At 34.3% G+C, this 12,035-nt stretch overlaps 1 protein-coding gene across 9 annotated transcripts in view; it reads right to left on the reverse strand.

The window, feature by feature from the left end:
- PCLO (piccolo presynaptic cytomatrix protein) overlaps window positions 1-12,035 on the reverse strand; it is a 419,978-nt gene that overhangs the window by 143,055 nt on the left and 264,888 nt on the right. For all 9 annotated transcript variants that reach the window (XR_006716260.1, XM_045494642.1, XM_045494638.1 and 6 more), the window contains exons 7-8: window positions 9,509-11,696; window positions 4,294-4,430 (exon numbers count right to left, since the gene is read on the reverse strand). Coding sequence is in view for 8 of the 9 variants with exons in the window: in XM_045494642.1 (XP_045350598.1) it covers window positions 4,294-4,430; window positions 9,509-11,696 (2,325 nt within the window). In the remaining variant the exon portion in view is untranslated. The remainder of the gene's footprint in view (window positions 1-4,293; window positions 4,431-9,508; window positions 11,697-12,035) is intronic.

Here is a 12,035-nt window from a genome sequence, read left to right on the forward strand (position 1 = left end):
CTCTAACAGCACCACAAACTCACTTAATAAATCAAAAACATTAAACTTCCATAATTATGATCAATGTGACCAAAAATGTGTAGAAAAGCAGTGGTATCTATCTCCCATGTATGAACTAGTTGAATCTTAGCTTTTCCCTAAGCACTGCAGGTGAGTGTTCAGAGTTCCCCAGGAGATGGAGTTTCAGGGGACATGTTGCTTCTGTCAAATAGGAGTAGGAGCAAGGTGTGAAGCACTGCCCACACCTCTCCCCCAGAGTCTGGTCTCTGGCCTTGTCTTTTGGTGATTCTGCACTGAAAGAACTATCATCTTTATGCCTCCCAGCAAAAGGATAATTCTTCCTTCCTACACATATTCTCATGAATAACTGAGCCTTCAAACTTATGAAATGATAACACTTGCGTTAACGTATCTGCTATTCACAGAGACATTCATCCTTTCCCTCTCTTAAGCACCATGCATGCGAGCTGCAGGGATGAGAGCATCCTTCTTGTCTTCCAAGGACTGTGCTAGGCCCTGTGGTGTATGGCATCGGGAGCCCCTGCTCTCTGGGAGCTCTCAGCCTGTGACATAATGCCTGCAAAACCATTGGAGCACAAGGGAAGAACACTTGCCCCAATTTGTGGGGAGGTGGTGGTGATGTGAGAGAAGTCTTCTTGTAAGACAGGACATGGAGACCTAACTGATGAGTAGAGTTCGACAAGGGAGGAGAAGAGGAAGAGTACTCAGGGAGAGGGAACAAGACATCCAAAGGCCCCGAATGTAAGGGAGGGTGGCTTCCTCAGAAGAGTTTAATGTACCTCAATATTGCAGTTGCATGAGGATTGCAGAAGACACGTGTATTAGTGCAGAACGTGGAGGCAGATGGCATTAGTCAGGAAGTGCTGACCTTTATACTCACCCTGTGAGGGCTATTAGCCCTATTTCGAGATGAGGTAAAGAAGGAAAATCCTTATTTGTTTCCTTTCAAAGTGTGTGTGTGTATATATATATATAAATATATAAACACACACACACAGTGTATATATATATATATTCAAAGTATATATATTTACATATATATACAAAGTATATATATATATATTTATATTCAAAGTATATATATATTTAAATAATAATATGATTTTGAGTTTAATAAACATTCAGAAAAAGTTTGCTGGGTGTCTCTTGAATTTTTACATAAGATATTTTTAAAAAAGCAGAAAAATTCATTTTGCACTAGTCAGTCTGGGTTTATTATTTCGCCTCCAGAGCATTTTATGGGTATAGATTCTTGTTATGCATACGTTGCCAAATACAAGCATTCAGCTTAATTAGTACCAAGAGCTCAATATTACCTTTTTATGATTACAGATGCAAACAAATGAATAAAATGAGAATGCCATTGGGTTATTCTCTCTAGACCAAAATATAGTTATGGTGACTTAATGACAAAGAGTATTTGAAGATAAATATTAAAGCCAAAACACATTAATTTTGCACTTTATGAAAATGTAATCGAAGCATATGTTGTGTTCTATGTAACTTTTGTGGAGAAAAAACTATAAGGAAATCAAAGCAATTAGTGTCACAGTATTTGTTACTTTGTTACATATTTGTTACTTGTTTGGAGGAGGTTGAAGATTATAATCTGGAAGAGGCACAAAATGGTATCTGGGGGGGCAGACAACTTTCCCTTCCTTGGTCTGTATATTGATTATATGGCTGTGCACTTTATAACTAGTTTATAATTCTGTATATTTGCGGTTTTGGTAACTACATATGTAGGTTTTCATTTGTATGTTAGACATCAAAATTAAAAAATGCAATAAACTGGGGTGCCTTGGTGGCTGAGTCAGTTAAACATCCAACTCTTGATTTCGGCCAACGTCATGATCTCACAGTTCATGAGTTTGAGCCCCATGTCTGGCTCTGTGCTGACGGTGCAGAGCCTGCTTGGGATTCTCTCTCCATTTCTCTCTGCCCCTACCCTGCCCATGCTCTCTCTCCCTCTCTTGTGCTCTCTCTCTCTTTCAAAATAATGAAATAAATTTTTAAAAATGTAATAAATCTATAAATGTAAAAAAATAACTTTTAACAAAAAAATACACATTACTTTATTACATTTACCTATAAATAATTCTAACAAAGACCCTCACATTTTCTACTTTATAAAAAACAGTAAGAAATTCATGAAATGATTCTTAAATATACTCTCTCTGCTTAATTTTGGCATTATATGGGTTTATAAATATATTTTGTTTAAACAGGATGCATTATGTCCTCAGTGCATTTAAATCATAAATAGGTAGATGTTAGTAACAGAAAAATTAAAATTAAACAGTACTACTAGGGTTATTAATGTTTCATCTACATACAATAGACTTGAGGTGGACATAGATTACATTAAAATGTATCCTCCAAGAATATTGGTTGAATAAATTAGTTGGCCAAGACTATTCGAAGCATTCATGGAAATAGTAGTGTCGGGAAATAATTATATAGAAGTTATTTTCTAGCTCTGTAGTTTATATATTTCATCTTATTAAGATTTCTTTAAAGGATTTGTGCTTTCAGTGATCTGATGTAGGTTTGCGGGAAATACTAAACTTCAAAGAAACAAATGAGACAGGGAAGATATAAAAAGTAAGTCATTATAAGAGAGAAACTCATAGTAAAATATATTCAAGAAGTTAGTTTCAGCTGACAGATTATTTTCATAACTGCAGATAAAAAGAGTTAAGTTTATACGTCATAAACATGTTCAGAATGAGTTTATTAATTTTTCTTGCTCTCCAACCTGTTCTATTTGGTGAGATTGAACTCCAGCTATATATACAATTTTAATAATAACAAGGTAAGCTACGAAAAGTATACGTCAATTACCTGATACATTTTAATGAAGTAGAAAGAAATGGAAGTATATAGACATGTATATAGAGGTAAACACAATCCTAACACAAAACCTTTCTTAAAAATATTTATTTACATATTTATTTATTTACAGTAAGTGTGTTCCTTAATGCCCTTATCCTGTTTGACCCATCAACTCATCCATGGTTACCAGAGGAGAGGTGGGTGGGAGATGGATCTAAGCCAAATCTTACCAAAGATATCAGAAACAGTAAAAGAATATTTATAATATAGAAAGAAGAATCCCAAGATTTCTAGAAAATATATATAAAACCAAACAGAACAAAATTTGGAGATCCAGAAGTCCTATTTAGCAGCGAGAAATTTATCCATGAAAACTGAAATTGCTTTGAAAGAAGTAAAATTTGAGTATAGATATTATCTTTTCAATAGTACGTATATGGGCAAAGTCATCTTTTTTATACTTTAACGTAACAAACATTGAAGTAAGGTACAGTAAATTCATATGGTTTACCTTTGCCATTCAAAATAATTGTCTTCTATATCAAAGAATCACTAATCTAACAAGATGGTTTAGGAATTAATAATGTATATGAAATAAGTCAACTGGTTCTTCTGTGGGTATTTTAATGATTATGGGTACACAGTCTGAAAATATCTATCTCTTAAGGGAATCGATTTAAAACCATTGGGCTTAACACAGGAGTCTCCTTCAATTTATCCAAATGTTGATCTCCTAAGTGTCTCTCAAAATTCATACAAACATCACCTCATTGGTTCTAAAGTGAATATGGCCATGCATTTTGGTATCATATTTATCTAATTGTGAAGTTTATCTCTAAGTTTAATTCCATCTATAAATAGATATTAATGAATATTATCTACTTTATGCATTTTTCTGATGATAAAATACAAAGATAATATAAAACAAATATGTCCATATAATAGACTTTAAAATATAAATTTTCCTCTTTTCCAAGTGAAGCTTTCCCTGTCCCAGCTGACCTGGTTTGGTCCACTCCCTTAATTGCTATATTTCTTAACACCTGAACACACTGTTATTGGAAAGCACTGAAATTATCCACACCAATTTTACCCAATATTCCGTAAGTTCTTTAGGAGCTACATGTATTCTCCTTGTATACCAGTGTTGGGTAGGTTGTACAAACTTAATTATCTTTTGGAGGATTGAATCACTTAAATTGCCCAGTCATTGCTGCAAAGTCAATAGCCATGGGTGATTCAATAAGATACTTAGTACTTTAAGTTACTGGAAAAACAATTTTTTTTATGAAGACTGACCGAAGTCCCACGCATTTTAGGATAAATGATACTGAGACCATTCTAGGATGATTGCTTGATTGACTGATGGCATAATTTTTCTTTTTTTAATTGCAGTGGGGGATAAATCTAAAAGAGATTGCTCAATACAGCACTTACTTGCTCTTGATGTTGACTAAGTGGTCTAGAGTGGACCAATCTTTCTGGCAGTTTGCGATCCAGACCATGTCCATTTTCCAAACGAGACTCCCTGGGTTTGTCAAACCAATCTGTTTCTTCACGACGCAGATGATAGGCTTTGGAGACCAAGGAAATATCAAACATTGCAACCACAACTAATACAGATGATATAGGACAGAAGATGCTCTGAAGTACCAACATGCTCCAGGCTTGTTAGCCATTCATGCATTTCAAATACAACTCCCAGTAGGATGAGAAAAATCATTTCCAACACTATGATAAAAATTTTGTACCATGGAGTAACTTAGAAAAAAATAATGTACACACCTGTTCAAACTCTCAGAGGAAAATAAAATAAAATTTTAAATGAGGAGAAGAAATTTTGATAGTGACTGAATCAATGAACAAGTGAGTATGCCTCAGAAGTGATTTTATTCAACCTCAACCCTTTAGTTTCTACTTTCTCATCTCTCCCCCACTACCTCCACCTATCGCTAACATCTAAGGAAAATGTCTTCCTTCAGTACAGAAGATTCTGTCACTTTCCCACTATTGTATCAACCACTACCATGTGGCTTCTGGCTTTGAAAACCAAGCGAATGTTTTTGAAAACATGACATTTCTATGACATTCAATAAATAAATGAAACATTTATTTCTAAGAGGATCCCAGATACTACTGTTAGGAACATGTGTGCCATACTCACCTGGTAGCCTACTATTAAAATATATTTACAATTTTTTATTAAAATTAAATAATTATTTCCCATGCAGTCACAGATTTAGGAATTCGACTGAAGAGCTGATTGACTGCTTTCTATATTTATAATGTGGCAAAACTTGACATCTTAAAATACTTTTGGAAATGCAACCACATTTAAGTACATAATTATTTTAAATTTTTCAGCCCATTCAGTTCTTGGTAATTCCACGGTCTTTTAAAGCTATTATTTGGTGCCCCCAAGTCCCATTTTACCTAATACATAGAATCTGACTTCATTTAAAGTTTTATTCTTTGCAAAAAGATACCTAATTTGTAAAAGGGTATCTGGAAATACACTGTTGTTTCCTAAATGGCAGATGGAGCAGTCTTTCTCAAGTTCTCACGCTGAAAGATTCGTTGATGGTGCTATAAACTTAGGCTTTCTATAAATTCTAGCATCTACAATGCTGTACTTTTGAGTTCTCCCAACTCCTCATAGTTTCCTTTTTCTGTCTACATCCTTGATTGTCCTCTCTTCAAAAACTTCTCAACACTTTTTTTGCCCCCAATTTCCATTACATCTTTGCTGGTAGGATTGGCAACCCAATAGCATATATACCACTACTCACCTCCAGACCTCCTGTGATCGGGGTCCCGTGGTCACCTCCTGTGATTAACCATAGCATTTACCCTCAATAAGTATGATGACTGATGATGTGTCATAATTTAGTCAGTCTTCAATTTGAGGAAATCCAATGTTACATACCTGGTATGTGGCTGTATATGTGCTTGTCTGATCTCTAATAGGAGGTTCTAAGCTGCTTGAGGATAGGCTTTTTCTTTTTACCCCTCTCTCAACACTAAAACAATGCCTTCTAAATGCCATAAAATACAACACGTGTTTGGGAGATGAATTAAATAAAAATATTAATCATCAACTAAAGAAAGAAGTTAAATGTCCTAATTATGATACAAACATTAAAAAATAAATATTAATTTGGCCCTTGAACTTCATTAACAGTTATACAACCTTTACTCACAAACTCCTTGATAATATTATGGTTTTTAATAGTTTTAATTTTACACTAAAAAACTAAAATTATGAAAAAAATATTTAATATAAGAGTCATTTGATAAGCAAATACCAAACAAAAGTATAAGTTAATCATTGGTCTCTATACACTAGATTATCCCCAACCACAGTAATAGTTACCTTATCTTACTTCTTACATATTCCTATATATTTCTCATGAAAAAAAATCTAGCTGATTTTAATAAATGAGTATCTTAGATGATGTAGTATACGATTTCACTTGAATATATAACTTCATTAATTGTATTTGAGACACAATCCTTTAAATCATGTTTCCTTGACTATGTCTATGCCAATAAAGCAGAATCTCAACCTGATTCAAATTTTGTCAAATTATTTCTGATTACCTACTTTGGTTGTCTACTGTTCCTTACACTGACTCAGTATGTAACTAAGTTGGGATATCTGTCATACTTTGCATAACAATTTATAGATCAATCAAGTACGACCAGAGAAATGAACCTACTTTTAAATCGTATTTTTTCTTCATAATTTATAGCTAATTGGACATAAATCCTAGTTGTTTCCAACTCCAATCGTCTGATCTTCCATGGTAGATCTGTACTTTAAAAATTAAATTTTATAAAAAGTAATTTCCAAATTAGTTTAAATAATTTGCTACAGATTAATATCTCCTTGTTTTCAACTGATGATATTTTCTTGCAATCTTAAATGTAAACTAAAAGTAAGCTATTTGGGTGTCTAGCATTATTCACAGCCAACCGTTATATGAATAGTTCAATTATATTCAGTATCAAACATAGGTTAAAAAAAACATTTTTAAAAGACAATATATTAATCCTTTATTTTTGGCTTGGAGTATACTTTGAAAGAATGTTTTCATGAAAATATCTGTGTTGTAGAGATAAATATACTTGACTGCTTTGAGCTTAGCTTCCCTCCAAATCCACTCCAAAGCAAAGGCAATTGTGCCCTGCACATAATCAACCACGCACGCACGTCAAACTGTGGACTTCAAGCTAATGGCCTTACATATTAAGTAACGCAAATGATGCTTATCTAGATTTTATCTCAAGTGAGCTACTTCAAAATTAACCAAAGTCATATAAAACACATTTGAAAAAATATTCTTAGAGTCTATAACCTAGAGTTTAATTGAATTCAAGGAAAGCACACAACAATTTGAAATCAATTAAAATTGCTTTTGTCTACTCAATACTAAACAGCCTGTTAGAATGAATGTTAACACTTCTCAAAGTGATCTTCACATCATTGAATTACAGATATAGCATATGTTTGGTAAAAATTTATTTAAAAATCCCTGATATTTCATTAGTTCACAAATGAGTTATGTAATTAGGAAAAATATTCTCTAATTTTTCTCTTACCCAAGGAATCCAAGATTTCAAAAGAAAAGCTGGTCATCACTTTACCAGAAGAAGAGTTAATATGTTCATGTGATTTAAAAAGCAAAGAAAATAACTAACATTTTAAAACATACAATTTTCAAAGATAATCACTATAATTCACACACATAATGTTACATATGTAATTCAATTTGTTATAGTTGTCCTTTATCTAATTCTGTATAAGCATGTTCTTTATGACTAAATTTCTTGTCTTATTTTTAAATACATTTTAGTTTAGTTGTGTAATTTCATTGACATTTAATTTTAATTATTTCTTTGATATCATCTTTATACATTTCATAATTTTGTATGCAGCATGATGTCTCATCATCTACTTTATGAAAATAATGTTTTTCATACAGCCCTTGATGACTATGAGTATATATCATCCAAACATATAAATGTGAAATAAAACATTTGGTTATTTTTATAGGGTTGTATGTAAACAAACACATTTTGGAATATCTAGATACACCTACATGTCTGGCACTATGTTGACAAAACTCCATGATGAATAAATGAACTTGTCAAATCCTGTCAAATATATGCTCAATGTACACACGCAGCCTTACGTGTTTAGTTATGCCGTAAACCTGTTGGAGTTTTTGTTTTATCTTGTTATTTTACCAATATGTTTATTGAAGAATCTTCATATTCTTCTGCACAATTGTTTTATATGCATATAATGTGTGTAAAATGTGGACTGTCAGAAAAGTAGTGAAAGAAACTGTTTCCACATAATATCATAACCTTGTTTAACTAGAGAGAGTCAAACAATTGACTAAACAAAAAATATACGAAGAGTGTGCTTTATTTAATTGAATAATTATCAATAAAAATGGTCAATCCAATAGCCTGTAGAGAAGAAAATAAGTCAGAAAGTAACTAGTCTGTTGGAATTTCACTAAGAGCAGTCTGTCCACTTTCAGATTCAGTCATTTAATCTTTTTAAATCTAGATTTGAATTTCTAAAATCATATCAGTGTCTAGATAACAGAAGTAGAAAGAAAATTCTTTTCATGAACACTTATTTTCCTGTGAGTCTTTGCTGAAAATGTCAGGTTTAAAAGATGAGACGTTCATGTTAGCTTAGTGCTCTACAGTCTTCAAAGGCGTGAAATAATAATGCTTTTATTTGATGAGAAATGTCTTATTTTCAGGACTCAAATCATACCTACGTTCAAATGTAAACCATAGAGGAGGGAGAAAAAAGAACCAAAAGTCATGAGTTCTCTTGGCATGGAAAGGACACTTTGTATTCCTGTAAGTCTCCTCCCTTGTCACAAAATTAGTGTACAAATATTTTATTCTAAATCTAAATAATGTTTCCTGCATACTGCTATGATTATTTATTGTTAATATCATATTTAGTGCTAAGTTTTCTAGTTATGTAATGCAAAATGCACAATTGTCAATTACGATATTCATTGTGAGAGAAATAAAATATGAATCTTTTATTTAAGGAGTATTATAAAATTTACATTATGTTAATATCAGGTCCTTAGCCAAAGAGTCTCAAAAAGAGAACATTCTCTGAATTAATAAACAATGATATCACAAAAATAACATAAGTACTTTTCTATTACAAAGTCTAGCAGAATAGTACTTAATAGCTCAATCTTAATACTTTCACAAACTGAAAGAAACTGACCAGTATATTTAGAAATGCATTTTTTAAAAAATAAAAGAAACATACAATGAAAAACTTTCCAGCTATGGAATTAAGGGATGACCATATTTTATTGACACAATTACTTAATAATGGTTTTGGAAAAGTGGACGCCAAACAAATCAAGCAAACAATCAAGAAACAACAGTAAAATAATAAACTAAAAGGAAATAAAGAAAAGCATGCTAGGAAATCTATACACAAGATCAAATTTCCATTTACAAGAAATAAAATTGAAGTAAACATGCAAAAGACGCACTAAAAAAGGTAGAATACATCCTTGGAGAAGGAAAATTAAACATGCAGAAAAATAAGAGTTTGAGTTTTGAGAGTAACAAGGTAGGTTGAGGCCCAATTTACCTTCACTGTCTGACATGGCATGTTGGAAGTCATCCATGATGAACGCTATGTCACGGTCATAGCCTCTAGTTCGTGATTCTTCTCTCATGTGTTGCTGAACTTCAGGCAATGAATGACTTGATCCAAACTGATCCCTAGTGTCTGCAGATATTGGTGGCAGGGGCCCAGCTGCAGCCCTGGCCATTCCCATTGGCTGGCCAACAGGACTGAGTGGACTTTCCTCTTCAGAATTCTGGGCCACAATTGGTATTCTTCCTCTACTCTGGCTAATTGGTAAACTGGTAGGCTTAGTTCGGCCAGAAGGTGAAGCATGACTAAAGGAAACATCTAGAGCTTCAGCCTCTTGAGCTTTCAGTCTTAGGGAGGAGCTGGAAGAATCTCTTTTAATTGATAAATCAAGCCCATAGACAGACGAAGGTCTGGAAGAAGGTCTGGACCTGCTGCCACTACTGTATGGCTTATCTGCTTCATCCTGCAAAGCTGAACGTAGGGTATTTCCCAATGTGCCCAGTCCTGTTCCAAGGGATGAGCCCATAAACTTCTGTTGGTCTGTAATATTTTTTCTGAGTCCAAAAGTGATATCATCTTGAAGAAGCCTTGCTCTGGAAGAAATGCCGCCAATAGATGAGGTGCTAGAAGTCATATAGCTTGTATAGTCAGGTTCAAGGTCTCTACTTTCTTGAATGGGAGAAAATTTTGACATTTTAGGATCAATTAGTGATTTCTTATGCTTTGACTGCTTTTGATAAAGTATGGCTGCTGGTAGTTGTTTTGCTGCTTGTTTTTCAAGTGTGAGTCTACTGATGCTGTACTTTTCGGATTTTGGAAAATGTCTATAGCCAGTATCCGCATGGTAGTAATGGGAAAGACCAGCAAGGTGATCTAAGCTCTCTGCTCCTCTACGGAATTCTTGTTTAATCTGATGTTTCAGAAGCTTTAACTCATAAGGATCCTCCATGGGATCTTCCTCTGCTTTCACATAACTATGCAATCTGGAGGAAGTCTGTAATGGTGCCAGGAAATCTGTCACTTCTTGAGACCTACGTGTTTCAGTGGATCGAAGGAGACGGTCTGTTTTTGACAGATCCTTTTCATGAAGACTAAATGCAGTGCTTAATGCTGCTGTTCCTTTGGTAATTTCTCCAATGTCATCAATTAGGACATAATTTCGTGGAGTATGATGGTCAATATCTGCATAGAAAGAATCTGCAGATATGCTTGATATTGGACTGCTTGCCATACTACTTCTCTCCTCCAATCCTATTCTCAAGTCTAAGCTATTGTACTTACTCCCAAGGTGGGAAACAGCATAAGTATTATCAGTAGAAACAGGTGCTATCATCAGGGGTTGGTTGCGAATTACCTCATAGTTTGAAGTTATCTTGGGCTCCAAATATAATGTAGTTTGCCTTGGCTTCTGTTGTATCACCATCATTTGTGATGGTAACTGGTAAGAAGGTTGTGGGGTTGGTGTAGGTTGAGCTTGAGGTGTGAAGGACATTGTTGCCACAGCTTGAAATGTTGGTTGAGTCTGATAAGGTGAAACTTGCTGATGGTACAAAGTCTGTTGCTGAAAATGGGACTGTTGGGTATATGGGGTGGGTGCTTGGGTAGGAAGAGCAGGGGAAGAATACTGGTACTGTGTATAAGGACTCGTAGGAGGAACCAGTTGAGATTCTGTTTGGGTTTGCGGTGGTATAAACTGACTAAATTCAGTTTGGGGAGCAGTTCTTGGTCGCTCTATGCCATGCTGACTTTCTATTCTGGTGGGTCGGGTGCTGCTCACCTCACTGTCAGACATATAATCCCGATCCTCAGCTACTCCCTGGAGGTAGGCACGCTCTCTCTTTTCCCTTTCCTTTAATAATGCCTCTTTCCTCCTGTTAATTCCCATTTCCAGGTACCGTAACTTGGCATCGATCTCCTTTTCTTCCTCATCAAGTTCTGCTTGTTTCTTTCTAAGCTTTGCAGATTCCCTCTCTACAAGATCAAGCTCTCTGTCTATATCCTGGAGAATCTTGGCCCGTGCCATTGTGTTGGTTCTGCAGATCCTTCTCCTGGAAACTGTGCCCATTGTGCTGTATGTTGACTGAGTGCCTGTGGAGGTCTCCTCGGGAGGTGGGTTTGGCAGAGTTCTCTTAACTTTTTTCTGGGAGCCAGAAGGTGTCATGGTTTGAGAACCTTTTGTCTATAATTAAACAAAAATAGAACTTTATTATAAAGGGAAAAATATTTTAACAACTTTATAATTTACATTTTAGATTAAAATGATTTTGTGTATGTTTTAGCTATGACAGCATAAGACAAAAAATTTATACATTATTTCAAGTATTAGTCACCAATACAATTAAATGAAAAACAGTTTTTCCTTTCTTGGTAAAGTAGGTAATTATTATTATAACTTCTGTGACATTAGCAGTGAGTTTTGAAATCAAGCATGGAACTCATTTCTAGGCAGACTTAGATTTTCGTTAGACTCTTGAGAGAATTCTAGAAACCCATTTTTCATCCAATTAGTATACATAAA

This window comes from Leopardus geoffroyi, chromosome A2 (genome assembly GCF_018350155.1).
Source record: "Leopardus geoffroyi isolate Oge1 chromosome A2, O.geoffroyi_Oge1_pat1.0, whole genome shotgun sequence".
Taxonomy (NCBI): Eukaryota; Metazoa; Chordata; class Mammalia; order Carnivora; family Felidae; genus Leopardus; species Leopardus geoffroyi.